This window comes from Balaenoptera physalus (assembly GCF_965194825.1).
Source record: "Balaenoptera physalus genome assembly, chromosome: 3".
Lineage (NCBI taxonomy): Eukaryota > Metazoa > Chordata > Mammalia > Artiodactyla > Balaenopteridae > Balaenoptera > Balaenoptera physalus.
In genome coordinates, this window is record NC_138890.1 from 67,243,012 (window position 1) to 67,269,079 (window position 26,068).

The window sequence follows — 26,068 nt, forward strand, 5'->3', positions numbered from 1 at the left end:
TTGGCCCTTTCATCCATGGATTGGGTGAGGGTCTGGACCAGACTTTCTCAACCAGCATCCTTTCTATGAACCACAGAACATAAAAAATGATGAGTAACCTTTTTTCAATTGTCTCAAGGATAGTAGTAACTAGTATCATATTACACAGAAATTGATTATATTTACAGTGGATAGTGTATGAGTTTTCTATTGCTGCTGTAACAAATAAGCACAAACTCAGCAGCTTAAAACAAGTATTATTCTCTTATGTAATTCTGAAGGCTAAAAGTCTGAAAATCAGTTTACTGGGCTAAAAGTCAAGGTGTCAGCAGAGCTGGTTCCTTTTGGAGGCTCTGAGGGACAAGTCTGTTTCTTTGTCTTTTTCAGCTTCTAGTGGTTGCCAAGTGGTTCTTGGCTCCTAGTGATTGCGCCACATGACTGAAAGACTGACTCTGAAAGTCTAATTCAAAAGTGCATCACTTGGTAGCATTCTGTGTGGAATGCTTGTGAAAGGCTTCAAGTTGTCAGCCAGCAATTCCAGGGAAAGGGTATGATTAGGCTCTTATTAGAAACAACATCTGGAATGAAAATGAGGCCTGCTTTTTCAGGTCTGCTTGGACCCCACGGGGAGCCAGTCTTGACTTTGAGCGAGCTCTGCTTACCTTCCACACCAGAGTTGCATACTTGGAGCGCAATCGGGATTCATGGTAAGGCCAACCTGATAAATAGCATAGACATATGGGAAAGTTACAGACTCCTTCATGAATGCAGGTCAGGCCCCAAGTGAAGAGAGGCCTTGCTCTTGGCCAGAGCTTTCCAAACGTCAGTGTGCACAGTGGGGAACTTCCTCTCTCTAGAAAGAGCCCAGGTTGGATGACTACCTAGTAGGGATATGTGGGGAGGGAAGACAGTGGGTATTGAATTAGATAATTAAGGTTCTTTTCAAACCCTGAAGCCCCCATTCGACTACTTCAAATTTAAAGTATCCAGGCAGAGAACTGCTTCTCACTAATGCTTTGAGAAGTGAAAGGCGAGTAAGAAGCTTCAGGTCCCATAGACTCCTTCATTAGTGTTAGGAAGGGAAGCAGGGAAGCTGAGTCCAACTGTGCTGCTGTTGAGCTCCACAGGCCTGTCAGAGGCTGCCTGGAGGGGAATGAAGTTCAGGGAATCAGTCCAAATTCCATGTGAAACAATTTTAATGATTTTTGAACCTCTCAGACATTAAAAACCCTAGACACAAGGCTCATCTGAAAGAACATATTTTCATATTGACTCAATACCAGAAATAAGCAGTTGGCTGAGGACCCATGTTTCTAAGGCATATAAATCTTGAATGTTTTTAATGAACATTAGATCCTAGGGAACTAATACTGCATTTCACGATCTCTGAGCACTGATCAATGTTCTTCTTAATCCTGTAGAATTTCTCCACATATTCAGAACGCCCTAAGAGCTCCACAAAATCTTCATCATGAGTGATCACCAGAAGCTGGAAGTTACGCTGCTGTGAGCGACTTTTTATTATCCTGAAACAATATATTTATAACATTTTATTACTAAAGAACATACATAACCCTTTCTTTTATTTGAAAAAAGCACTGAGAACCTTGTCAGACACATAAATGTATGCTGTGTGTGATGACCAGGTTTTTCCTGTGCTGTGTGAGTATCAGGGCCTCTGACAGCCCTGCAGGAAGTGGCAGGGGGAGGGGTGGGGTGGATCCAGGCCTTCAGCCCAGCCAGGTAGCAGTCCCGTCTCCTCTCTGGACAGTGGGGATGCATGGTATGACTCTTCACTCAGGTCTGGCTTAGAGACTGGTGAGAATACATGATCTAGTTTATTCTTAAAGCAGGTGGAAATGTTTAATTGAGTTTTCCTTAATGTGTGTGCTGCTCAACTTTAGGGGTCTGATTATTCCTTTGCCTGGGGTTTTCTTGACCTGATACTAGTTTTCTCTGGAATAAAATTACATTAAAAAAAAAAAGAGAGAGACAAGACAGACTACAGGCAAGGGGAATAACACTGTGAGCCCCACTGCCTTCTTAGGAGCTGGGTCTACTTAGAATTCTGCCACCACCAGTCACTGGATGCATCATTGGTATGACACACAGGGGGCCTGAGTGGGTGTACTGAGAACATTTTTGCTTGTTATCTATGTGCTGAGGTAATTAGTTACGTGTCTGAGACTTGAAAGTCTTTTTCTTTTACCTAACCACTTATTTATCCCTTGCCTGGAGGTGGATGCACTTAGGTTTCAAAAGCACCAGCCCTTACTTGTTGGTCACACGGGACTACTGAGAGATGGCTGGAGAAAGGTGGCTCTGTGGCTGCTCAAGTCTCCTTCTGGCTCCATCCCTGCTATCACACAGGAAACGTTTTCTCTGCTAGAAGGAGTCTGTCTGGAGCAAGAAGTACCCAAAATAGCTTCTCTACCTCACAGAAAGTGCCTTTCCTCTGCCAGCACAGCCCATAAGCAAGGGCTGCCATCCCTAGAGCGTGCACCCACCACAGATGAACTATGGTAAAAAAGTGTATGCAGTTTTACCCTCTGGATTCTACTTCACCACTAATACACTTTTTGAGTAAGCACTGTCATTCCTCATAGATGCTGACACACGTGAGAAGCTGGGGAAATAGTCTAAAACCCACTGTCACTACCGTTACCACCTAGGAAGGCTTTAGCAGGGAATGCTAACTCCTGTACAGGACATGTGGGCCCCTCTGGTGGGTTTACAGGAAAACCAAACCAAGCCAGGAGACCCTCACCATGGGTTTCCCTATGAACACTCTTGGGGAGATGCAGGATGTGTCTGGGGTGGCTGTTCACCATGTAGTTCTTTTCTTAAGCATCTGAAGAATTACGATCCAGCTAAAGCCTAAGGTCTGGCAAAACCAGTTTCCTCAAGGAAGACACATCTACAGAGGATTTTCATCATAGAATTCTCTTAACCTTACTTTAAAAACTATCATAACTTGGCCCCAAATTTGAGATACTTACTCAACCAGAGCATGTGCAAGAGATTCAATGTTTTCTCGGTCAAGATTTGTCGTTGGCTCATCCAAAGCAAGGATGCCACAGTTTAAGCAGAATGTTTCAGCCAGGGCTAGGCGAATGATGAGTGAAGCTAATACCTGGAAAAAAAGCACCAGAGCTTAGCTGCACTGCACATTTTTCTCATTCACCTTAGGAAAGCAGGAAGACCTGGCATAATGTCCTTAGAAGGGAAAGGTGGGGCAATGTCACAGGATCACTGACCTTAGGTAAGTCACTGCTCTTGTTTGGGAGAGCCTGGCACTGTGACCAAACGCTCATGCCCTTCCAGAAGGTGAACTATCATTTGCATCATCTCATCCTATCATTTGCAATGAAATACAATGCTAAAAGCAGTGCTGACCCTGCACAAACACCTCACATCAGCTACAACAAAACTTCAAATTACAGACTTGAATCAGAAATGCATTAACATTTATCTGTAACTAGTAATTTTAATAATGCTATAAGATTAACAACCTTAAAAATTCATGACCTGGCTATTTTCCTGATAATGAGATTTGTTAGAAAACTTAGACATAATACATTTTCCAGAGCCTCACAGACACCTTTTCTCTCAGAGACATCTTTAAATCTATGTTCTGTGAGATCTATGGCTCCCAAAGAGGCACCACTGCTCTAACCCACACTTAAATGTTTATGTGTATGATTCTGAGGGAGAGAGGGAAAGGAAGGGAGGGGAAAAAGTACCAGGAGTACAGAAGTATGGTTTTATTTAAGCTTGACTGTAGGATATCCAAGCAACCAAAACTATGAGGCACTTTTGTGGTTAATAGAAGCCTAATACTAAAACAGGCCACCGCTGAAGCCATTTGAGGGTACAAGGGACAAAGAATTAAGAGTGAAGAACTAGTTTAGGAAGTATACACTACTTTTTGTGTGAGCTGTAATGCCCCCTCCACCCCCCCCCCACCCCGATCTGTGAGTGAAGGAGCATCAGTGAGTGAGTTAGTGATTTTAGAGCAGTTTATAGCTTTTCTCTGACACTGGCAGATTGAAGATGCCAGGGCCATAGTTTGGCCCTTTGGGGATAGGCACTTCTCTCCTGCTGCCACCTCCACCACCACCCACTCAGAGTGGAGTATGACTGGAGCTCCTGGCCCACCTCTACCAAACCATTTGCCTATTCTGTCACCCAACACCAGGGAAGCAATTACTGCTAATTAATTTTTATAATTTGGAGTAGCTATAGGAAATCTGCTTTTGTTCAGAAAGTATTTTTAATCCAAACAGACATGTTTCAAACTATTTTCTCATTCATAATTACCACAAAAAAATCATCAATGCAAGTAGGGGATACTGACTGTAGATCACAAGTTTGTCATTTTTGCAGACTATGATTAAGATAATAATCTGCAGATGCCTTATAAATTGGTATCAGCTGTCCGGGTTGATGACAAAATGCATACACACATAGAGTGTCTTTAAGCAAAAATTGCAAACCTTTTATGAAAGTAACTCTGATAATGTGAGCATCCGTTTCTGGAACTATAAAATTTTGTTAAGAAAATCAGGGGTCCAGAGATGTTATCAAGTATAACGTTCTGCTTCTAATCTGAAAGGAGGAAGCTCGAAAACCTTTAACATCTTTTACAAACCAGTGCACAGTGAAAGAACCCAGCCTTGTACCCTAAGGATGCAGGTCCCACTTTCCCAACTCTTTGAAACTTTATTCCTCTGTGCTCTATATATCCAACCCAGGCTATCCTCCTAGAGCTTCCTGTAGAGTTAGATGGTCTGGCCCAGCACTGAGTCCCTGTGTGTGTGGTGGTGCGGACAGAGGCACCTGTGGGTATCAAAGCCTTTGACACTGGCAGACCCTTCTTTTAGATGGTCCTCAGGCCCAAAGGCTAGGCTGGGAGTGGTGGTGAGGACTCAGTCCTATGATGAGGCTACCTTCTCAATTAGACTCTCACTTATTGTAATGCCTCATCTGGCTCAATCTAGGATCTGGTTTGCTAATACTGTATGTCACTGATTCTAAAACATACCCTTCCCCCACCCTTTGACTTCTCTGAAATGAGGATGCATCTTACAATTACAATTGAATTTTTTCTTTCTTGGTGGCACATAAAATAGTGGTGTGTCTATAACTGATAACCCAGTAAACTTATTCTCATAAGGAGTGCTGTGGAACAGTGAATGGTCTTCAACTTCTTGGTTTACATTTAGGCTATCCTGTGAGACTGTTTCAGGCCTCTCTTCTAAAAGCCTACTTTACATAATGTTGCAGGAAATGCTGGTTAGAATTGAGAGAGTGTAATGAGAGTGACTGAGCCTGATTCACTTTACATGGCAGCAAGGAGTGCTATAAGGAGCTTCCTACCATTCAAGGGCAACTTTGGGTACTTCCACTGCACTGACAATGATTCCTCTTTGTCAATTCTCTGTGTACAGGTGGTTCCCTAGGCTCTTGAGATACCTGCCTTTTGTCCGGCACTGCATCGTCCTCGCATATCCAAGGGCGTGTCTCCCTTTAGCATCACCACTCGGTAGTTGTAATTCCGCCTTTTATCAGAAGCTGATACATTTTCATCGGCATCAGATCGAATTTCTATGTATTCAATATCTGACACAGAAAGAAGAAGATTTTAGGGGAACCTACACTCTGCAGCCTTTTGTCACTTGCAAACCTTATCAAAGTAAGTTACAAGCAACATGTGAGGCTGACATTACCAGAGGAAAACACTGGCTGGTTTGGAAACTTTTTCTCTGGTGATGAAGATTCCTGGCCAGAAGCAACCAGATGCCCCAACCCTCAGTCTCGGAGGTGCCTTTTTCTTAGTTCCCCTATTAAGAGTTTCCTCCTGATGGTTTTCTTCTTATCACATTTCGGCTTATCCCTATCTGCACTTCGACAGAACCTATTACATCATCAACTAAATATAATGTGCACCATGGCCAAATCTGTAAGTCCTGTCAGGCTTTGGAATAGAAAACTTTGCATTTTTTTCTTGCTAAGAATTCTTAGAAAATCTGAAAGAGATGTTCAGAGAGAGGCCCAGAGGTAATACTGGCATGATGAGCAGTCATATGAGGCAAGAGCTGGATATAGGGCTTTAGAAAGAGCATTCATGGTACACCATGTTAATTACCTTGTCCACGATAGGTACTTCGCCAAAGGTCACGAATAATTTTGTTGATTTCTTCCATTTTCATACTGTGAAATTTCATTATTGCTCTGCAAAAAGCCATTGATACTTTCAAGATAACATATTGTAACAATAAATTTAACAGTATATATTTTAAAAAATGCAATGTATAATAATGTATATAATAAGTAATATCATGAGATAAATTCCCCAATATTCTCAATGATAAAAGTAGAATATAGTAAGAGCTATAAAAAATAAACAGAACCCAAACCTTGCTATTGGCTAGTATGGCAAACTCTCAGGCATATATAATTCCAGCACTCTGGAGTCCTTATCCTTCTCCATTTTCACTCTCTATGATATGACGAACACTCCCTTAAATGCTCAAATACTGTGAACACTTCTGAAACAATTTTTTAGGAGACATTTCTTAGGCTTAATGGAAGGACTGTTTCTACTGATACCAACTGGTTATAGGAAGCCCTGCTGAACAGATGACAGTGAGTTAAAGAGGGGACAGGAGGTGTACAGGGTCCCTTAGTCTATGGGAAAATAGGTGAATCTCTGGAATTGCTGCCCTTTTTCTCTTCTATTAAGGTTGACCAAAGTCAACCTCTTAAGCTGCTTTTATTTCTCAGATCTGTGAGCTTTTTACCAACCAGAAGTGTTGGTTTGGAGAGGGTGATAAAGAGGCTTAAGCTGAGCTGAGCCTCAAAACTTTAATTTTCCCTTCCTAGTTGAAGATTCAGAAACCCTAACTCCAAATATGTGCATTAACTTTCTTTGACCGTGGCACCCCTCTGCCCCCACAACGCTCTTAAAATACTAGTAGTTTCGAAACACTAAAAAGAAGAAAAGAAATGTCTGTAAAAACAAAAGTAGCCTGTCAAAATCTAACACCGTTCTTACTAGAGTCACCTTTCGTCAAAAAGCCCTTAGGTTATTTGGAAGTGGGTTTATGAATTAATAAATGTTGCACCAGTCACAAAAAGGCAAACAACACTGCCATTACCATACAAAGGATGTGAGGTGGACATACTTCCATTTACAAGTCTCTTATCTGATATATACAAAAAAAGAAACTGCACGTAATGCTACTGCCTCTGCAGAATCATTTCATGATCTTCCGGTTTACTAGCAAAAGAGAAAGAAATGACTCAACATAAATACATTTTAAATATCAGATGAAGGATTGTGAAGTAATAAAAACCGGAAAAAACCATATTCTGCTTGTTGATGAGAAAGCAACGTCTCCATTTTCTATTTTATACATCTATCTCAGTCTCAGATTTTATACTTCTTTCAAAAAGACAGAGACACAACTTCTAAGTGTTTAAAAAATAAAAACCTCAGAGAATGTTCTTGAGACCAGTCATGTAATGCTTAGCTTTATACAGTATGACCTTGATTCTTCAAATGGCTTTTTAAAAATGTCATCTTTCCATTCAAGTTAAAAATCTTCCATAATCAACATAAATAAGCACCCCCAATGTGGAGAACAAGCTCTAGGTGGGGCACAGATGTCCCACGTGCACACATATAGCCTACACCACAGCTCCCTGGTACAACAGAGGTGGTGCATCCTCGCCCATGGGTAGGTCTGCTGAGAGACAACAATGCAGGAAAAAGCTCTAGTCCTTAGAGGGATCCAGACTCACCATCAATCACGGCAGACAGAGTGGATGCCCACTACTGTTGGCTGGACCATTCACTTATCTTTGTTTCTTTTCTCTCTGCTAATATGGAGCTTATAACCCCACTGTGCAATGATTACAGTAACTACATTAATCTACTTGAGGGAATAACAATGATAAGTGGCTACTACTGATGACCATTTACCTTATGTAAGGTACAATTACGCTAAATAATCATATTTTATCTCATTTAATCCTTACTACAATACTGAGAGTTAGATTCTGTTATCTCCATTTTACCATTAAGAAAACTGAGATTCTAACAATGAATTTTCTAAAAAAGAAATAAATCAATCCCGTTTACAACAGCATCAAAAACAATAAAGTACTTAGGAATAAATTTAACTGAGAAGGTGAAAGATCTCTACTATGAAAACTACAAGACCCTGATGAAAGAAAATGAAGGCAGAAATAAATGGAAAGGTGGTAATTCCCCAGCACTCCAGTGGTTAGGACTCTGTGCTTTCACTGCCGAGGGCATGGGTTCGATCCCTGGTCGGGGAACTAAGATCCCACAAGACACGCACCAGGGCCAAAAATTAAAAAAATTTAAAAATTTAAAAAAGGAAAGGTATCTCATGGTCATGGATTGGAAGAATTAATATTGTTAAAATGTCAATACTACCCAAAGCCATCTATAGATACAATGCAATCCCTATCAAGATTCCAATGGCATTTTCTTACAGAAATAGAAAAAAACACTCCTAAAACTCATATGGAACCATGAAAGACCCCAAATAGCCAAACAAATGCTGAGAAAGAACAACAAAGCAGGAGGTATCACACTTCCTGATTCCAAGCTATACTATAAAGCTATAGTAATTAAAACAGTATGGTACTCCCATACACCTATGGACAATTAATCTATGACAAAGGAGGCAAGAACATACAATGGAGAAAAGACAGTCTCTTCAATAAGTGGTGCTGGGACAACTGGACAGCTACATGTAAAAGAATGAAATTAGAACATTCTCTAACATCATATACAAAAATAAACTCAAAATGGATTAAAGGCCTAAATGTAAGACCAGATATTATAAAGCTTCTAGAGGAAAAACACAGGCAGAACACTCTCTGAAATAAATTACAGGGCTTCCCTGGTGGTGCAGTGGTTAAGAATCTGCCTGCCAGTGCAGGGGACACAGGTTCAATCCCTGGTCCGGGAAGATCCCACATGACATGGAGCAACTAAGCCCGTGCGCCACAACTACTGAGCCTGCGCTATAGAGCCTGCGAGCCACAACTACTGAGCCCAAGTGCTGCTACTACTGAAGCCCGCGTGCCTAGAGCCCATGCTCTGCGACAAGAGAAGCCACCACAATGAGAAGCCCGTGCACAACGAAGAGTAGCCCCCACTCCCCGCAACTGTTGTGCGCGCAGCAACAAAGACCCAACACAGCCAAAAATAAATAAGTAAATAAATAATTTAAAAAAATAATAAATCACAGCAATACCTTTTTGGATCCATCTCCTAGAGTAATGAAAATAAAAATAAACAAATGGCAACTAATTAAACTTATGAGCTTTTGCACAGCAAAGGAAATGATAAAACGAAAAGACAACCCACAGAATGGGAGAAAATATTTGCAAATGAAGCGACCAACAAGGGATTAATCTCCAAAATATACACACAGCTCATGCAGTTCTGTATCAAAAAAACAAACAACCCAATCAAAAAATGGGTGGAAGATCTAAATAGACATTTCTCCAAAGAAGACAAACAGATGACCAAAACGCAACGGCCAAGATGCTCAAGGTCACTAATTATTAGAGAAATGCAAATCAATACTATGATGTATCACCTCACACTGGTCGGAATGGCCATCATCAAAGTCTACAAACAATAAATGCAGGAGAGGGTGTGGAGAAAACGGGACCCTCCTACATTGTTGGTGGGAATGTAAATTGGTACAACCATTATGGAGAACAGTATGGAAGTTCCTTAAAAAACTAAAAATAGAACTACCATATGATCCAGCAATCCCACTCCTGGGCATATATCCGGAGAAAAACATAATTTGAAAAAATACATGCACCCCAATGTTTGCTGCAGCACTATTTATTGACAAAGGAATGGATAAAGATGATGTGCTACATATATACAATGGAATATTACTCAGCCATAAAAAGGAATGAAATAATGCCATTTGCAGCAACACAGACAGACCTAGAGATTTTCATACCAAGTGAAGTAAGCCAGACAAAGAATGACAAATATCATATGATATCACTTATATGTGGAATCTGAAAAAAAAAACAGATTAAAATGAACTTATTTACAAAACAGAAAAAGACCCACAGACGTAGAAAACAAACTTATGGCTACCAAAGGGGAAGGGGGGAGGGGAGGGATAAATTAGGATGATGGGATTAACATATACACACTGCTATATGTAAAATAGATAACCAATGACCTACTGTATAGCACAGGGAGCTATACTCAATATTTTGTAATAACCTATAAGGAAAAAGAATCTGTAGGGGCTTCCCTGGTGGCACAGTGGTTAAGAATCCGCCTGCCAATGCAGGAGTCACGGTTTCGAGCCCCGGTCTGGGACGATCCTACATGCCGCAGAGCAACTAGGCCCGTATGCCACAACCGCTGAGCCTGTGCTCTAGAGCCTGAGAGCCACAACTACTGAGCCCATGTGCCATGACTGCTGAAGCCCGTGTGCCTAGAGCCCATGCTCCACAACAAGAGAAGCCACCAAAATGAGGAGCCTGTGCACCGCAATGAGGAGTGGCCCCCGCTCGCTGCAATTAGAGAAAGCCGCACACAGCAACAAAGACCCAATGCAGCCAAAAATAAATAAATAAATAAATAAATAAATAAATAAATTTATATATATAAAAAAAGAATCTGTAAAAGAATATATATAGTAGAAGAACGTGCTATCACTCCCTCTTGCGAGAACACCAGGATCACAACTAGCTGCTGGACAAGCATCAACAGGAAGACACTGGAACTCACCAGAAAAGATACCCCACATCCAAAGACAAAGGAGAAGCCACAATGAGACGGAAGGAGGGGCGCAATCACACTAAAATCAAATCCCATAACTGCTGGGTGGGTGACTCACAGACTGGAGAACACTTATACCACAGAAGTCCACCCACTGGAGTGAAGGTTCTGAGCCCCACGTCAGGCTTCCCAACCTGGGGGTCCAGCAACGGGAGGAGGAATTCCTAGAGAATCAGACTTTGAAGCCTAGTGGGAATTGATTGCAGGACTTCGACAGGACTGGGGGAAACAGAGACTCCACTCTTGGAGGGCACACACAAACTAGGGTGTGCATCGGGACCCAGGCGAAGGAGCAGTGACCCCAGGGGAGACTGAACCAGACCTACCTGCTAGTGTTGGAGGGTCTCCTGCAGAGGCGGGGGGGAGTGGGGGGCTGTGGCTCACCATGGGGACAAGGACACTGACAGCAGAAGTTCTGGGAAGTACTCCTTGGCCTGAGTCCTCCCAGAGTCTGTCATTAGCCCCACCAAAGAGCCCAGGTAGGCTCCAGTGTTGGGTTGCCTCAGGCCAAACAACCAACAGGGAGGGAACCCAGCCCCACCCATCAACAGTCAAGTGGATTAAAGTATTACTGAGCTCTGCCCACCAGAGTAACAGTCAGCTCTCCCCACCACCAGTGCCTCCCATCAAGCCTTGTAGATAGCCTCATCCACCGGAGGGCAGAGAGCAGAAGCAAGAAGAACAACAATCCTGCAGCCTGTGGAACAAAAACCACATTCACAGAAAGACAGACAAGATGAAAAGGCAGAGGGCTATGTACCAGATGAAGGAACAAGATAAAACCCCAGAAAAGTAACTAAATGAAGTGGAGCTAGGCAACCTTCCAGAAAAAGAATTCAGAATAATGATAGTGAAGATGATCCAGGACCTTGGAGAAAGAATGGAGGCAAAGATCAAGAAGATGCAAGAAATGTTTAACAAAGACCTAGAAGAATTAAAGAACAAACAAACAGAGATGAACAATACAATAACTGAAATGAAAACTACACTAGAAGGAATCAATAGCAGAATAACTGAGGCAGAAGAACGGATAAGTGACCTGGAAGACAGAATGGTGGAATTCACCGCTGTGGAACAGAATAAAGAAAAAAGAATGAAAAGAAATAAAGACAGCCTAAGATACCTCTGGGACAACATTAAACTCAACAACATTTGCATTATAGGGGTCCCAGAAGGAGGAGAGAGAGAGAAAGGACCAGAGAAAATATCTGAAGAGATTATAGTCAAAACCTTCCCTAACATGGGAAAGGAAATAGCCACCCAAGTCCAGGAAGCGCAGCGAGTCCCATACAGGATAAACCCAAGGAGAAACACGCCGAGACACACAGTAATCAAATTGGCAAAAATTAAAGACAAAGAAAAATTATTGAAAGCAGCAAGGGAAAAACGAAAAATGACATACAAGGGAACTCCCATAAGGTTAACAGCTGATTTCTCAGCAGAAACTCTACAAGCCAGAAGGGACTGGCATGATATACTTAAAGTGATGAAAGGGAAGAACCTACAACCAAGATTACTCTACCCGACTAGGATCTCATTCAGATTCGATGGAGAAATCAGAAGCTTTACAGACAAGCAAATGCTAAGAGAATTCAGCACCACCAAACCAGCTCTACAACAAATGCTAAAGGAACTTCTCTAAGTGGGAAACACAAGAGAAGAAAAGGACCTATAAAAACAAACCCAAAACAATTAAGAAAATGGTCATAAGAACATACATATCGATAATTACCTTAAACGTGAATGGATTAAATGCTCCAACCAAAAGACACAGGCTTGCTGAATGGATACAAAAACAAGACCCATATATATGCTGTCTACAAGAGACCCACTTCAGACCTAGGGACACATACAGACTAAAAGTGAGGGAATGGAAAAAGATATTCCATGCAAATGGAAATCAAAAGACAGCTGGAGTAGCTATACTCATATGAAATAAAATAGACTTTAAAATAAAGAATGTTACAAGAGACAAGGAAGGACACTACATAATGATCAAGGGATCAATCCAAGAAGAGATAACAATTATAAATATATATGCATCCAACATAGAGGCACCTCAATACATAAGGCAACTGCTAACAGCTATAAAAGAGGAAATTGACAGTAATAGTGGGGGACTTTAACACCTCACTTACACCAATGGACAGATCCTCCAAAATGAAAATAAATAAGGAAACAGAAGCTTTAAATGACACAATAGACCAGATAGATTTAATTGATATTTATAGGACATTCCATCCAAAAACAGCAGATTACACTTTCTTCTCAAGTAGCACGGAAGATTCTCCAGGATAGATCACATCTTGGGTCACAAATCAAGCCTCAGTAAATTTAAGAAAATTGAAATCATATCAAGCATCTTTTCTAACCACAACGCTATGAGATTAGAAATGAATTACAGGGAAAAAAAACGTAAAAAAGACAAACACATGGAGGCTAAACAATACATTACTAAATAACCAAGAGATCAGTGAAGAAATCAAAGAGGAAATCAAAAAATACCTAGAGACAAATGACAATGAAAACATGACGATCCAAAACCTATGGGATGCAGCAAAAGCAGTTCTAAGAGGGAAGTTTATAGCTATACAAGCCTACCTCAAGAAACAAGAAAAATCTCAAGTAAATAATCTAAACTTACACCTAAAGGAACTAGAGAAAGAAGAACAAACAAAACCCAAAGTTAGCAGAAGGACAGAAATCATAAAGATCAGAGCAGAAATAAATGAAATAGAAACAAAGAAAACAATAGCAAAGATCAATAAAACTAAAAGCTGGTTCTTTGGGAAGATAAACAAAATTGATAAACCATTAGCCAGACTCATCAAGAAAAAGAGGGAGGGGACTCAAATCAATAAAATTAGAGGCCTTACCTGGTGGCGCAGTGGTTGAGAATCTGCCTGCCAATGCAGGGGACACGGGTTCGAGCCCTGGTCTGGGAAGATCCCACATGCCGCGGAGCAACTAGGACCGTGAGCCACAACTACTGAGCCTGCGCATCTGGAGCCTGTGCTCCGCAACAAGAGAGGCCACGATACTGAGAGGCCCGCACACCGCAATGAAGAGTGGCCCCCATTTGCCGCAACTAGAGAAAGCCCTCGCACAGAAATGAAGACCCAACACAGCCAAAAATAAATAAATAAATTAATTAATTAAAAAAAATAAAATTAGAAATGAAAAAGGAGAAGTTACAACAGACACCGCAGAAATACAAAGCATCCTAAGAGACTACTACAAGCAACTCTATGCCAATAAAATGGACAACCTGGAAGAAATGGACAAATTCTTAGAAAGGTATATAACCTTCCAAGACTGAACCAGGAAGAAACAGAAAATATGAGCAGACCAATCACAAGCATTGAAATTGAAACTGTGATTAAAAATCTTCCAACAAACAAAAGTCCAGGACCAGATGGCTTCACAGGTGAATTCTATCAAACATTTAGAGAAGAGCTAACACCCATCCTTCTCAAACTCTTCCAAAAAACTGCAGAGGAAGGAACACTCCCAAACTCATTCTGTGAGGCCACCATCACCCTGATACCAAAACCAGACAAAGATACTACAAAAAAAAAAAAAAATACAGACCAATATCACTGATGAATATAGATGCAAAAATCCTCAACAAAATACTAGTAAACAGAATCCAACAATACACTAAAAGGCTCATACACCATGATCAAGTGGAATTTATCCCAGGGATGCAAGGATTCTTCAATATACGCAATTCAATCAATGTGATACAACATATTAACAAATTGAAGAATAAAAACCATATGATCATCTCAATAGATGCAGAAAAAGCTTTTGACAAAATTCAACACCCATTTCTGATAAAAACTCTCCAGAAAGTGTGCACAGAGGGAACCTACCTCAACATAATAAAGGCCATATATGACAAACCCACAGCAAACATCATTCTCAATGGTGAAAAACTGAAAGCATTTCCTCTAAGATCAGGAACGAGACAAGGATGTCCACTCTCACCACTATTATTCAACATAGTTCTGGAAGTCCTAGCCACGGCAATCAGAGAAGAAAAAGATATAAAAGAAATACAAATTGGAAAAGAAGAAGTAAAACTGTCACTGTTTGCAGATGACATGATACTATACATAGAGAATCCTAAAAAGGCCACCAGAAAACTACTAGAGCTAATCAATGAATTTGGTGAAATTGCAGGATACAAAATTAATGCACAGAAATCTCTTGCATTCCTATACACTAATGATGAAAAATCTGAAAGAGAAATTAAGGAAACACTCCCATTTACCACTGCAACAAAAAGAATAAAATACCTAGGAGTAAACCTACCTAGGGAGACCAAAGACCTGTAGGCAGAAAACTATAAGACACTGATGAAAGAAATTAAAGATGATACCAACAGATGGAGAGATATACCATGTTCTTGGATTGGAAGAATCAGTATTGTGAAAATGACTATACTACCCAAAGCAATCTACAGATTCAATGTAATCCCTATCAAATTACCAATGGCATTTTTTACAGAACTAGAACAAAAAATCTTAAAATTTGTATGGAGACACAGAAGACCCCGAATAGCCAAAGTAATCTTGAGAAAGAAAAACGGAGCTGGAGGAATCAGACTCCCTGACTTCAGACTATACTACAGAGCTACAGTAATCAAGACAATATGGTACTGGCACAAAAACAGAAACATAGATCAATGGAACAAGATAGAAAGCCCAGAGATAAACCCACGCACCTATGGTCAACTAATCTATGACAAAGGAGGCAAAGATATACAATGGAGAAAAGACAGTCTCTTCAATAAGTGGTGCTGGGAAAACTGGACAGCTACATGTAAAAGAATGAAATTAGAACACTCCCTAACACCATACACAAAAATAAACTCAAAATGGATTCGAGACCTAAATGTAAGACTGGACACTATAAAACTCTTAGAGGAAAACATAGGAAGAACACTCTTTGACATAAATCACAGCAAGATCTTTTTTGATCCACCTCCTAGAGTAATGGAAATAAAAACAAAAATAAACAAATGGGACCTAATGAAACTTCAAAGCTTTTGCACAGAAAAGGAAACCATAAACAAGACGAAAAGACAACCCTCAGAATGGGAGAAAATATTCACAAACGAATCAATGGACAAAGGATTAATCTCCAAAATATATACACAGCTCATGCAGCTCAATATTCAAGAAACAAACAACCCAATCCAAAAATGGGCAGAAGACCTAAATAGACATTTCTTCAAAGAAGACATACAGATGGCCAAGAGGCACATGAAAAGCTGCTCAACATCACTAATTATTAGAGAAATGCAAATCAAAACTACAATGAGGTATCACCTCACACCAGTTAGAATGGGCATCATCAGAAAATCTACAAACAACAAATGCTGGAGAGGGTGGCGAGAAAAGGGAACCCTCTTGCACTGTTGGTGGGAATGTAAATTGATACAGCCACTATGGAGAACAATGTGGAGGTTCCTTAAAAAACTAAAAATAGAATTACCATATGACCCAGCAATCCCATTACTGGGCATATACCCAGAGAAAACCATAATTCAAAAAGACACATGCACCCCAATGTTCCTTGCAGCACTATCTACAATAGCCAGGTCATGGAAGCAACCTAAATGCCCATCGACAGATGAATGGATAAAGAAGTTGTGGTACATATATACAATGGAATATTACTCAGCCATAAAAAGGAACGAAACTGAGTCATTTGTTGAGACGTGGATGGATCTAGAGACTGTCATACCGAGTGAAATAAGTCAGAAAGAGAAAAACAAATATCGTATATTAACGCATGTATGTGGAACCTAGAAAAATGGTACAGATGAACCGGTTTGCAGGGCAGAAGTTGAGACATAGATGTAGAGAACAAATGTATGGACACCAATGGGGGAAAACCGTGGTGGGGTGGGGATGGTGGTGTGCTGAATTGGGCAATTGGGATTGACATGTATACACTGATGTGTACAAAACTGATGACTAATAGGAACCTGCAGTATAAACAAACAAACAAAAAACACAACTAATACTAAACTTTCTTTGGGTTATTTGTATGGAAATATGTTAATATAAATGTTTCAGACATTACATGAAATTTCTAAAAATCTTATATGTTCTGGTATAATGTTATAAGTCATAATTCTAGTTATTACTTTAAAATGTATATCTCAGAAATAACTAAATTTCTTTGTCAATTGCATTATTATGAACTTTCATCAAATCTTTAACCGTGGTCATTTTTATGTCTTTTGTCATTTGCAGACAGTTCTGGGTGTACTCTGATGCTTTAGCAAGAATGTTCCTATAAAAGGGTTTCATCTTCAAGGAATTCATGGAAAAGACTCTGACAAGTACAGGTTTCTGGTAACTGACCATACTGCTCAACTGAATGAATAAGCATTTTCAGAACTCTAATGGAAAACTGATGAATTCATAAAAGTGCTAACAAAAGATCAAGATGAAAAAAAAATTAATTACATGGGACTGAGTGAACTGATGAGGATGATTATAATTTTTGTGACTTTCTGTTCCAATAAAAAAAAAAAAATCCCACAAGGACTCAGAGGCAAAAAATATACAAATCAATTTTCACTGCAAAGTAAAGGAGCTGTTACAGTGGAGGATTACTGGATTTAATGTCAATATTATGACATAGTATGAGTGTGTTTCGTGTTTGGTAATTGCAATCATTGTTGCTTTTGTTGTGGTCATCCATTTACAATGCTTGGTGTCAGTTTATTTATCTCTTGTAAAAATAAAAAAAATTTTTTTTTAATTAAAAAAAAGAATATATATATGTATAACTGAATAACTCTTGTAAAAATAAAAAAAATTTTTAAAAAGAATTAAAAATATATATATATATGTGTAAGTGAAGAATATATATGTATAACTGAATATGTTAGTTTCAGGTGCTGTACACCTGAAACTAACACAATATTGTAAATCAACTATATTTCAATATAAAAAAAAAGACTTACAGAAAAACCCTGTATGGTACTGGCATAAAAACAGACAAACAGACCAAGAGAACACAATCGCCAGCCCAGAAATTAACCCAAGCACATATGGTAAACTAGTATTTGACAAGGGAGCCAAAAATACTCAATGGAGAAAGGACAGTCTCTTCAATGATGGTGCTGGGAAAATTGGATATTCACATGTAAAAGAATGAAACTTGATCCCTATTTTACACCACTCACAAAAATAAACTCTAAATGGATCAAAGACTTAAATGTAAAACCTGAAACTGTGAAACTCCTAGAAGAAAGCTCCTTGACATGGGTCTTGGTAATGATTCTTTGGGAATCACACCTTAAAGCCCAAGCAACAAAAAATAAACAAGTGGGACTACATCAAACTAAAAAGTTTTTGCACAGCAAAAGAAACCAACAACAAAGTGAAAAGACAACCTATAGAATGGGAAAAAATATTTGAAAACCATGTATTTGATAAGGGGTTAATATCCAAAACCCATAAAGAACCCATACAACTTGGAAACAAACAAAAAATCCAATTTAAAAATGGGCAAAGGACCTGAATAGACATTTTTCCGAAGAAGTTATATGAATGGCCAACAGGTACATGAAAAAAGATGCTCACAGTCATTAGGGAAATGCAAATTAAAACCACAATGAGGGACTTCCCTTGTGGTCCAATGGAAAGAATCCACCTCACAATGCAGGGGACGCAGGTTCAATCCCTGGTCAGGGAACTAAGATCCCACATGCTGTGGGGCAACTAAGCCCATGTGCCACAACTAGAAAGAGAAAACCCACACGCCACAATGAAGAGCCACCGTGCTGCAATGAAAGATCCTGCATGGCGCAACTAAGACCTGATGCAACCAAAATAAAAATAAATAAATAAATAAATAAATAAATACTCTTTTAAAAAAAAAACACCACAATGAGATATCACCTCACACCTCTTAGAACAGCCATCACCAACAAGAGATAACAAATGACAGCATGGATATGGAGAAAGGGAAACCCTTGTGCATTGTTGGTGGGATGGACTGTAAATTGGTACAGCCATTGTGGAAAACAGTATAGAGGCTCCTAAAAAAATTAAAACTAGAACTACCATATGCTCTAGCAATTCCACTTCTGGGAATATATCCAAAGGAAATGAAAACACTATCTCGAAAAGTTATCTGCACCCCTGTGCTCATAGCAGCATTGTTTACAATAGCTAAGACACAGAAACAATCTAAGTGTCCATTGTTGGATGAATGGATAAAGATGATGTGAGATATATATCTATACGTATCTATATATATCTAAATCTATAACATATCTCTATATACACACATATACAAACATACATACAATGGAATATTCAGCCATAAAAAACAAGGAAGTCCTACCATTGGGGACAACGTGGATGGACCTTGAAGGCATTATGTTAAAAGAAGCAAGTCAGACAGAAAAAGACAAGATCTCACTTATATGTGGAATTTAAAAACAAAACAGGGACTTCCCTGGTGGCGCAGTGGTTAAGAATCCGCCTGCCAATGCAGGGGACATAGGTTCGATCCCTGATCCAGGAAGATCCTACATGCCACAGAGCAACTAAGCCTGTGCACCACAACTACTGAGCCTGTGCTCTAGAGCCCACATGCCACAACTACTGAGCCTACATGCCACAACTACTGAAGTCCATGTGCCTAGAACCCGTGCTCTGCAACAAGAGAAGCCACTGCAATGAAGACTAGCCCCCGCTCGCCGCAACTAGAGAAAGCCCGCGTGCAGCAATGAAGACCCAACCAAAATTAAAATAAATTAAAAAAAATTAAAACAAAACACCAAACTCATAGAAAAAGAGACTGATCTGTGATCACCAGAGGTGGAGGGATGGGGAGATGGGGAAATTGGATGAAGGTGGTCAAAAGGTACAAACTTCCACTTATAAGATAAATATGTACTAGGAATGTAATGTACAACATGATGACTGTACTTAACACTGCTGTATGACATGTAAGAAAGTTGTTAAGAAAGTAGATCCTAAGAGTTCTCATCACAAGGAAAAAATTTTTTTTTCCTTTTTTATTTTTTCTATGAGATGATGGATTTTAACTAAACCTACTATAGTAATCATTTCATAATATGTGTATATCAAACCATCATGCTATACACCTTAAACTTATACCGTGATGTATGTTATTTCTCAATAAAATAAAACAGGGAGGGGGGAGAAAACTGAGATTTAATCAAATTAGTAATGTGCTCAAGATCAGAGAAAAATAGGATATTAACAGCCCTTGAATATAATTAAAATTAAAAAGGCAGTCAAAATGCCGTCTTTAAAGTCATCAGGCTCAGACAGTTTTATAAGTGAATGTTATCAATTCTTCAAGGTACACCTAGCTCCCAAGTATATAAAGTATTACACAGCAAGGAGAAACATAAGTAAAAAGAGAAAAAAAAAGTATAGGCCTATTTTGCTTATGAATATAGATACAAACATTTTAAATAAAATCAAATTTAGGACTGAAGGTGTTAAAAACAATGTATCATGACCAAATAGTGTTTATCCCAAGAAACCAAGAACAGTACAACAGGAAAAAAAAATTAATTTACTGCATTAAGAGATTAAAAGAAAAAAATTATCTCAATAGGTGTCAAAAAGTATGTTACAATACTGAGTTTTGATAAAACTCCTCAATAAGAGAAAAATAGAAAATTTTCTTAATTAGACAAAATGACTATCAGATAGCCACATCAAGCATCAAATTTAATGTTAAAATATACAAAAGTGTTCCTCCTAAAGCTAAGAACAAGAGAAAGATACCTCTTATTATTGCTACTCTAAAATAATGTGCTGGAGATGCCTAACAATTGAGCAAGACAATAAAAAGAAATGAAGACTAAATGAGGGGAACAGAAACAGCAACTTGTCATTGTTTCTGCAGACGATATAACTGTATACTCAGAAAACCTAAGAAATCAACTGAAAAACTATTAAGACTAATAAGGTGGTCAGAAATAAAATAAACTATACATTACCTAGTAGCAAAATCCAATAGGAAACATAATAGAAAATAGGATCCTATTCATGGTGGCAATAAAAACTATGAAATACCAAGGAAGAAATCTAACAAAAAGGTACAGGATCTAGATGAAAAAGCTATAAAACTTTACAATAGGACAACAAACAAACAAAAAACACCCTGAATAAATATGAGAGACATACTATAGGGGTCCAAAATGGGAGATTCAATATTGCAAAGGTGTCCATTCTCCCCCAAGTAATCCATAAATTAAATGCAATCCAAACAAAACTCCCAACAAGATTAAATAATATTTTTAAATGAAACCCACAAGGTGACTCTAAAGTTCATATTTGAGAGATAATGCAAATGAATAAAATCATAGTACCGGGACAGGAATAAAAACTAAATAAATACACACAGAACTTTAGTGTTTATAACTGACATTTCAAATCAATGGGACAGGTTTTAATAGTGTTGGAAAGAGGAAAAGATTAAAAATTATATCACTATCCTTTATCAAATTTCAAATAAAATTCATATAAATTAAAAGATTAAAAATAAATGAGACTATTAAAACATTTTTGTAACCTTAGGATTGGGAAGGCCCTTGTAATTGAGAAGTCATAAATAAAAAGACTAAAGATTTGTCTACCTAAAAATTAAGTCACAAATAACACCATAAAGAAAGTTAATGGGGCTTCCCTGGTGGTGCAGTGGTTGAGAATCTGCCTGCTAATGCAGGGGACACGGGTTCGAGCCCTGGTCTGGGAAGATCCCACACGCCGCGGAGCAACTAGGCCCGTGAGCCACAACTACTGAGCCTGCGCGTCTGGAGCCTGTGCTCCGCAACAAGAGAGGCCGCGATAATGAGAGGCCCGCGCACCGCGATGAAGAGTGGCCCCCACTTGCCGCAACTAGAGAAAGCCCGCGCACAGAAATGAAGACCCAACACAGCCAAAAGTAAATAAATAAATAAATAAATAAATAAATAAATAAAATAAAGGAATTCCTTTTAAAAAAAAGAAAGTTAATGGACAAATGACAAACTGGGAATAACTCCTTGATATGTATGTGGAAAGGATTAATATCTAGAATCTATTAAAAAAAATGATACAAATCACTTAGAAAAAGACAACCTAATAGAAAAATTGGCAAAGAGATGTGAATAGGCAATTCTTGGAGAAGAAATACAAACAGCCAACATATGAAAAGACATTTAACCTCACTATTAAACAGGGAAATGTAAATTAAAGTGAGAGCATTTTTGGTTTAACAGACTGTCAAAAATTAAAAAGGTTGATAATATGAAAAGCAGACATAAAGAAATGGGTACTTTCATACACTACTGGTAGAAACATAAACTTTGTGCTTTTGGAAGGCAATGTGGCACTAACAAGTTAAAAATATACATACCCTCTGACCCAGTAATTCTATTTCTAAGAAGCTATCTTTCTGATATATCTGCACAAGTGTGCAAAGACATACATTGTAGCATTATCTGTAGTAGCAAGCATTTAAAGGCTTCCTAATATGTCTATCAGTGGTTAAATAAAGTAGGTAATATCCATTTTATAGAATATTATGCAGCCATTAAAAATAATGAGTTATTTACATATATGAACATGATTTTCATCACATGGTAAAGTGGAAAAAAAAAACACCTACAGTGTGATACTATTCACACAAAACAAAAAAGATTTGTGTGTACATACATGCAAAAGCACTGTGAAGGAAATGAAAATATGTCACCAATGTACTACTACTTAAGTGCTGAATAAATGTTAGACATTGTCAAGGAAATGAACTGAAGTCCCAGCTTGAACCATGTTCTGTGATTTGCAGAATAATGGAGTAGAGGAAGCATAAATATCTGTAATACAAGGCTGAATGGGTTAAGTGGCACAAAATATTATGGCATACAAAGGAAGGAAAAAATTACATGTTTGGGAAGGGCTCTATCAAGGTAACATTCAAAGGACGAGAAACAGCATAGTAAAATGCAAGGTGTCTTAAAGGAACAAAATTATTCAGTTTGGTTAGAAAATAGTGAGTAGTGAGAGATGAAATGGGAAAGGCCAGGTGTGGAAGTCTTTCCTAAAATTAGAAGAGAATAGCTACCACCACCTTTAAGAAAATTAACCTGGTAGAAGTTTAACAGGGGTGGGAGGGATAACGAGATGGGGGAAGTTACCACAGTAATACAGGTAAGAGTTAAGGAGGGCTTGACTTAGACGTGGGCTGTGGAAGAAAAGCAGCTCTGAAACAGAACTGTGCAGGAACCCTGTGGGAGCTGACTGCTGACTGAACTATACAGACCCAAAGATTAACCTAACACACTTTTTAGCACTTGGACTTTACAGGTAACTAACATTTAAGAATGACCTTGAAGGTCCATGACCTCTAGTAAACTATCATTCTGCTGAGGCAAAGATATAAATTTCATGGGCTAGAAACTATTGTGGGTAAGTGGTCATCTGGCTGGTTACATCAGCACCACCATGTGCCTGGAGTGTGCATGTCATTCAGTTAAATGCACATAGTACTAACTCATATTAAGTGTATGTTTTGTGAAAACTGATTCCCAAAATAAAATGAAAAGGTCTAAGATCTAAGAAAATAGTGATTTATAAATCAATCTTATATTTAAATATTCTTAAGAATCTGAAAGATTTCCTTGAAAATTTCAGTAACAATCTGTCGCATTTTATGGGGACAAATGATGGTTTAAGTGGTATTTATAATTTTGGTGATCCATGAAAGTCTTAGGATGTGATCCTCACAAATGACAAAGGCCTAATATATTTACTGTTTTAAGGGAGGCACAATGAGGCCAAAGACAGAAAGACAAATACCAGTGAAACTATTCTATATGATACTATAATGGTAGTCACATGTCATTAAACATTTGTCTAAACCCACAGAATGTACAACACCATGAGTGAACCCTAATGTGAACTACAGATTTTGGTGAGTATGATGTGTGAATGTATGTTCATCAAATGTACCACTCTGGTAAGGGATGTTGATAGTGGGGTAGGCTATGGTTGGGGTGGGGGGAGGCAGAGGTATATGGGAAATCTCTGTACTTTCTGCTCAATTTTGCTGTGAATCTAAAACTGCTCCAAAAAATAGTCTATTTAAAAAAAGAGAGGGCTTCCCTGGTGGCGCAGTGGTTGAGAATCTGCCTGCCAATTCAGGGAACACAGGTTCGAGCCCTGGTCCGGGAAGATCCCACATGCTGTAGAGCAGCTGAGCCTGTGCACCACAACTACTGAGCCTGCACTCTAGGGCCTGCAAGCCACAACTACTGAAGCCCGTGCACCTAGAGCCCGTGCTCTGCAGCAAGAGAAACTACCACAATGAGAAACCCGCGCACCGCAACGAAGAGTAGCCCCTGCTCACCGCAACTAGAGAAAGCCCATGCGCAGCAACAAAGACCCAACACAGCCAAAAATAAATAAATAAATAAAATTATTTAAAAAAAAAAAAAAGAGAGAAAGGGGTATGCGCTAGTGTAGTATGTAGAGCTGTTTTCATCCATGCCCCTCCTTCCTTCTTCACACAGACACCTCCTTTGAATGCCAAGCTAACTATACTGTCCTTCAGCACCTCTTTGCACTATGGCTTCTGCCCCAGCAATTTCTAGATGATTTTCCTTTGTGTTCTAAGCTAACTGCCTCCACTCTTGGACCTGTAATGAAAAGCTTCTGCAAGCCTCGGAGTTATCTACTTTCTAAGTACACATGGGTTCTAGCTTGATGTCACGAATGAAGCATATTAGGCATCCCCAGGACAGTAGTTCAGGGTTTTTGCTGCTGCCCTGCTCTGAGGCCACTTTTAAAATCATCTCAGGACTTAGTCATTAGCAGAGAACTGAATGCCTGAAGTAGAGTCATTAGACCAAATGTCATTAGGTCATTAGTCATTAGGTAGACCAAAATCTCACCTGCCAGGAAAAGACCCTTCCAGCTCTTACATCTTTCGTATTTTAGCCATCTCCAGGACTCAAACTACTGAGGAAGGTTAGTTACCATTTTGCAAAATTTGAACTGGATTTCCTCATGTCTCAAGCTATTTCAGTGAATAAAATAATAATTAAAAGGGCCAAATACATGTGTGCCTTCCTAATAAAAAAAATTCATTCAGAAGTAGGATAAAATCAAATAAGTTCATGAAGATTATCCAAGCTGGACAAAAGCAGTAGAAAAGATTATACTTACAAAAGACATTTGCCAACAGTATTATCCTCATCTTTGTTTACAAAATTGTACCAAACTATGAGATATACAGGTTGCCAAAAAATTGGCTAAGATCAATTTTGATTGAATACTCTTCCCTACTGTAGTTACCACCGTGAGAATTTCCTGTCTTCCAACATTTAGGTCAGCGGAAGCCCTCTAGTATAAAGGAAATGATATGATGAGTATCACATTCTACTGAGTATCATGTTCCAAACTAATAGTGGTTTTTATTACTTAGCACATTTTAAAATCCCTAACTTGCCAAACTTAAGTTGCACATTTAAAAGAAAAATGTCCTCTTTTTCTCGATAAAATGTTTAAGACTATTAAACTAATCTCCTAAAACACTTAAAACTGTTGAATTGCTGTATTTCCTTTAGCCAAACTCCCAAATATCAGCTTTTAAAATTCAGGCAATGGTCACCCACTATTAATACAGTGCTTGATAAATATTTGGTTAAAAAAACCTGCGAGTGTGAAATGCCACCAGCTATCATTTGGTTTTGTAATCTACTTATTTGATGCTACAGGGGCTGCTGATGTGAAACTGTACTGTACCCAAGACAAGAATGAGAGTGGTGGCCATGAGTGAGTCCTGGTTAAAGCCCTCACCCCCAAGCTCTCCTTGAGTTGTAAGAAGCCAGGCTCTGAAAAGACTCAAAGAGAGTTGGCTGCCTTGGATGCAAAACTTACATGTTTTCACTGAGTCTCAGAAGAAATATGACTTAATGTGCAACATTCCACATTTGGGGGAAAATGACAGTGGAACATTTTGGGGATAGGGTAGAACAGTGTACTTTGATATATTCCAAAATCACTTAATTTTAATTGATGTCTTCTTTTAAGGGGGTGGATAAGGGATAATAAATTCTAAACAGTGGATGTTTTCCCTCTTCTTATCTAGTGTGTCTCTGACCATTGGCAATGCTTACAATCAGTGATTGTTTTAGATGATTACTAATAAAAGATGGTAATCAGCTTT

At 38.9% G+C, this 26,068-nt stretch overlaps 1 protein-coding gene across 3 annotated transcripts in view; it reads right to left on the reverse strand.

Annotated features, from left to right (window-relative positions):
- Positions 1-1,157: 1,157 nt before the first annotated feature.
- Positions 1,158-26,068, reverse strand: part of RAD50 (RAD50 double strand break repair protein) — a 117,118-nt gene continuing 92,207 nt past the window's right edge. For all 3 annotated transcript variants that reach the window (XM_082455331.1, XM_082455329.1, XM_082455330.1), the window contains 4 exons: positions 6,128-6,213; positions 5,459-5,601; positions 2,979-3,112; positions 1,158-1,505 (listed from right to left, as the gene is read on the reverse strand). In XM_082455331.1, coding sequence (XP_082311457.1) covers positions 1,319-1,505; positions 2,979-3,112; positions 5,459-5,601; positions 6,128-6,213 — 550 coding nt within the window. In that variant the 3' untranslated portion in view covers positions 1,158-1,318. The remainder of the gene's footprint in view (positions 1,506-2,978; positions 3,113-5,458; positions 5,602-6,127; positions 6,214-26,068) is intronic.